A 4,891-nucleotide genomic window follows, 5' to 3' on the forward strand; every position below is an offset into this window, starting at 1 on the left:
ACCCAACAATATAAAAATTATATTTTTTTTATGGATTGCTCAATTATTTTTACTTATTAATTATCTGAACAGATCGTAGAGATTATTATTGCTTGACAATATCCTATTTAATTATGCAAAAAAAATTATAGTGTTATTGTCTATGATTGTAATTTTTTCCAACACTTTTACTGCTCAACCTTACTTAAACAACAAAAAAAATTAAATTCTTGTTTTAAAAATGATTGAGGAAATTGGCTTAAAGTAAATATCAAGTGCATGGTGAGTTATCATATTATTTTCATTAAAGATGGAAATTTTAACATCAATATGATGATTTTTTATTGCCTCAACCGATATCTACTATCTCACTTGATCAGAATGTCAGTCTCATCTCTCATGTCATAGGGACTAATGTTGTTTAAGCCTTGCAATCTATATAATCTAATAACGATCTAAGCCACGGTGGTTTCCCTATCTCTATATTTCGGTATTTTTGGCACATTATGAAGAAGGATGTCGTGACGGGAGTTCAACATTTCTTTCATACTTCCACTATGATTCCTTCGTGGAAAGATACCTTCATTTCTTTAGTCCCCAAATATGCTATCCCCATTAAAGCAATGAATTTTCATCTAGTAAGTCTTTGCATTACTATATACAAGATAGTGGCATACATCCTTCTTAATCAAATGAAACCTTTGATGCCTCGGCTGATATCTTCTTCTCAAGGTGCTTTTATGGGAGGTAGAAATATCATGAAAAATATTTTGTTTGTTCAAGATATTATGCATTCCCTTTTTCATACTCTCAAAACTCGTGGATTTCCTTTGGTCAAGATGGATATGGAGAAAGCTTTTGACAGGATGTAATGGCATTACTTAATTTAGGTTTTGCAGCAATTTCACTTCCATCGTCAATTTATTACTTGAATTAATGCTTGTATCTTACAAGCTCACTTTTTTCTCTTTGTCAATGGCAAGCCCACATATTGATTTCCAATTCTACGTGGCCTTTAACAAGATTGTCCGCTTTCATCTCTTCTTTTTCTATTATGTTTTGAAGTACTTTCCCTTTCTTTATAAGCTACAGTTAAAGCAAAATTGCATAAGCCTTATTTATCTCGTCAATAGGGCCCATCTATTTCTCACATTTTTTATGGGGACAACTATATTTGATCACTAAAGCTTCCATCCTTGATGTCTTAAGTCTGAAGCTTGTTTCAGATGCATACTGCCAATTCTCTAGTCAACATGTCAATGTTTCTAGGTCTTTTTTTAGTTGCAACCCTTCTACCTCGTCTGGCTCACTTTCCCTTCTAAATGTAAAATATTTCAATCCTCCTAGTTTTAGGATATCTTCTAGTGGATGTGGACTCTTCCTAAATGTCGTATTCTCCATGTTAATTAAAAAGAAAATCAAGTTGTCGACCAGCTAGCTAACTTTGCTCTTATAGGTGACTTTTTTTATACTCTTTTAGGCTTTCTTACATCTTGAACTTGCATACATTCTTAATGTTAATGCCATACAAGTTGCTTTTTCTCGATATGGGCCTAACAAGTTCATCTGTTTTGGGAATCATCAATATATAGCTGCAGTAGACTGACTTTCAAAACTTCTACTAATGTGGTTTATGAATGTCATCTCAATTATTCTTTGATTCCTCAGGTTCTTAAACTTTATGTTTAATTTCAACTGGGCCTGCCTATCCTCCAATATATGATACATATAATCTTATTAACATCACCTGAAGATCGTATCCTACTCCTTTCTATATTTATAGACCATCGCTTGCTGTTGAAGCTAATCTTTTTCATATTTCAAAGAAGGTTTTAACATGTCATATTGTTAAGTCACTCACGTAGGATTTCTTCTTTGGACCATTGTGTAGAATGCTAGGTAGAGAGAGTATTCTATTTGCAAACTCTGATTTATGCTCTATCCTATAATATCCAGTATACTTTCTATCTATGCCAAGCTAATGATACTACTGTTAATATCTGGGGACTTTTGTTGCTACTTGCATGCTCTTACTACTTCTACTTCTGCTTTAACATTTTAGGACTCATTTGATTCTCGAAAAAAAAAATTTCTAAAAAGTTACTTAATTTGTGAAAAATTATTTTCTAGGAATAAGATTTTGGCATGTTTAGTCGACCATAGAAAAGCGACTTATTCTAGAGTGGGTTATGTTTAGTTGAGCATCTATGTTCTTAAAAAATCTATGTAGAATACCTATTATACTTTTAATAGATATAAAATCATACCTTTTTGCTCATAAATTTTATATAAATAATAATATTAGATAAATATAAATATAAATATAATATTAATATATTATAATATAATATTAGATAATATTAATTTATTATATTAATATAATACTAATATATATTAATATAAATAAAAATATATTAGTATAAATATTAAAATAATATTAAAATATAATAAATATAATAATAATATTAATATTATATTAATATTCAGTATTTCATCTGAACTATTATATCATTATTTAATATTTTATCCTAATCATTCATTGATGTTTGCAAAATCTTAATCATGGACCTTAAAAAAGTATTTTTGGAAAGAAAACATACCATCAATTTTCATCTCATGAGAAGTTTTAAAATTCATTTTTTTCATGGATTTCTACTTCTTATGAAACATGAAAAATGTCTTCCTATGAAAAGAGATTTTTTCATTCTCTCTCCTCTTAAAACTTGAACCAAATAAAAAATTCCTTCTTCACTTCTCAAGAAATACCTCTTCCCCCTACACTTCCCCTGAACCAAACAAGTCCTTAGTGATGTATTGCTTGCTCATTTGAAGGTTGGAATATTAGAAGTTTCTATTTATATTTGGATTTGCTATATTTCTATCGACCTCCTTTTAGCGTTGTTGTTAGCAATCATATGCCCCTTTCTTTACAAATGCGGCCTCTATGTTCTTTACTTTTTTTCAGGTGTAGCCTATAGCTGGTTTTATTTTGATATAAGTGATATAGTTATAGATCACTCCTATATGAGGCTTCTTTTTACTCATCCAACGAGTGTTTAGGCTTCTTCGCTATCTATATACCAAACTATTACTTCATACTCCCAGCTTTATTTAGGATCTTTGGATATTTTCGTTTTAGTTTGATTGTATTTACTTGTCTCACCTTAGTATTATCTATAGCTCTTCCTTCTTACAACTAAACTCTTTTTTTTATTGTGTATATACTCTCTCTTGTAAACAGTTTCACAGCTATCTTTTAATAAAGTTAGGTCTTTTATCCAAAAACAAATCTTCATTTCATAAACTTTCATCTTTCCTTATAGTAATCACACGACTATTTTTATGATTGCTATATAAAGTTTTTATTTTCAAATCCATGTAAAAACTAGATAATCAATATGTCATTGCTATATAGAACTACAAACTCTCAATCAAATCATAATTTAAGAATTTTAAGAAATTTATTATTAATTATTAAAATTTTAATAATTTTTTACATAGAATTTTGAAATACATAGTTCGGGTTGAGATGTAGTTAAAGTAAATGCAAGGGATTGATTGCTTTTTATACATATATATTGCTTTAGGGTGTAGGAGGTTCTATAGCCGTTTATCACTTGTGCACAGGCTAACATAACTTAAAACTCAGCGTAAATGTGATTTACATATAACACCCTACAAACATTAAATTTACTACATTCACTAACGTGAAATGCGCGTGACTGCTTCTGTGCTTAAAACCCTCGCGCTTCCCCTTCCTAACTCTCTCTCCTTCCCGCTCCAGAAGCCATGCTCGCCTCCATGCGCAACATCCGGAGGCTCGCCCCTCTCCGCGGTCTCCTCCACCGCCCCTCTGCTCGTATCCCCGGAAAAACCATCCTTCGATCTCATCCTCTTCTCCAGAACTCCGTCTTCTTCTCCCTCTTCTCCACCGGCACCTCCGGCCCCTATGACGGCGGCGATGGTGGAAACGGCGTCTACAGAGGTGCGTTTTCTCGCCCTTTTTCGGAGGAAAATGAGGAAAAGGTGAGCTATCAGCACACCGATGCCTACGCGGCCATCGAGCTCGCGCTGGACTCGGTTGTGAAGGTTTTCATGGTGTCGAGCAGCCCCAATTACTCTCTGCCGTGGCAGAATAAGTCCCAGAGGGAGAGCATGGGCTCTGGTAAGAGAAAAACCGCTTCTAATTTGAGCTATGGTTTGGTTTTTTGAAGCCCGGGTCTTGTATTAGTCCGAAGTTTTGATCTTTTCTTTTGATATATTCGATAGATTGAACTCAAGAATTTATCTCGCCAATAGCATAGTAAAAAAAAGACACATTGTCCTCGGTTTAATCCTGAAATGACCGTACAAAATGTTTGCAATGCATTATGTGTGAGTGAAACATAAGAATCACTGGAAAATAAGGGAACAATAAGATTTTTTTTTTTTTTAAATTTCTTTTACAGTGAATAGCCTACATTTCATGTGCTGTGTTGCGGTCAATCCCCTCGTCGTCTGGTCGCCGGGAACGAGCGCTTGCAAAAGAAAGTCCGCACTGATCGGAGGCGGCTCCGGCGGGGATCCTCTGACGGTCAAGTCAGAGAGGAGACCAGGCAACAGTGAAAAAAAATAAGGAGCTCAACGAGAGAGGGAAAGAGAGAGAGAGGGAGCAAGCCTGATAGTTTTTCCCGAAAGCCTCTAGCACTGTTGCCTTCCCCGATATATATAGTGGAGCGTGGTATGGCGCCGTCATTAATGGCGCGGACAATTGAAGAATTGTCAACTCACTGTAGACTGTCAGAGTCGCCGTAAAAGTGTCAAATCACCGTGGAGTTGTCAAATCTCTAGGGTTGACCCATACCCTAGGTGGGATAATGCCCCTAGGCGGCAGTGCCGCATGCTGTTGTCAGGATTGACAGTCTCTGGTAGT

The 4,891-nt window shown here is 34.4% G+C and overlaps 1 protein-coding gene across 1 annotated transcript; it reads left to right on the forward strand.

Annotated features, from left to right (window-relative positions):
* The first annotated feature begins 3,705 nt into the window (after positions 1 to 3,705).
* Positions 3,706 to 4,609, forward strand: LOC140859686 (uncharacterized). Its single transcript, XM_073261913.1, has 2 exons — positions 3,706 to 4,144; positions 4,428 to 4,609. The coding sequence occupies exons 1-2, from the start codon at positions 3,769 to 3,771 to the stop codon at positions 4,592 to 4,594; spliced, it is 543 nt and encodes a 180-aa protein (XP_073118014.1). The 5' UTR covers positions 3,706 to 3,768; the 3' UTR covers positions 4,595 to 4,609.
* The last annotated feature ends 282 nt before the right edge of the window (positions 4,610 to 4,891 follow it).

This window comes from Elaeis guineensis, chromosome 8 (genome assembly GCF_000442705.2).
Source record: "Elaeis guineensis isolate ETL-2024a chromosome 8, EG11, whole genome shotgun sequence".
Taxonomy (NCBI): Eukaryota; Viridiplantae; Streptophyta; class Magnoliopsida; order Arecales; family Arecaceae; genus Elaeis; species Elaeis guineensis.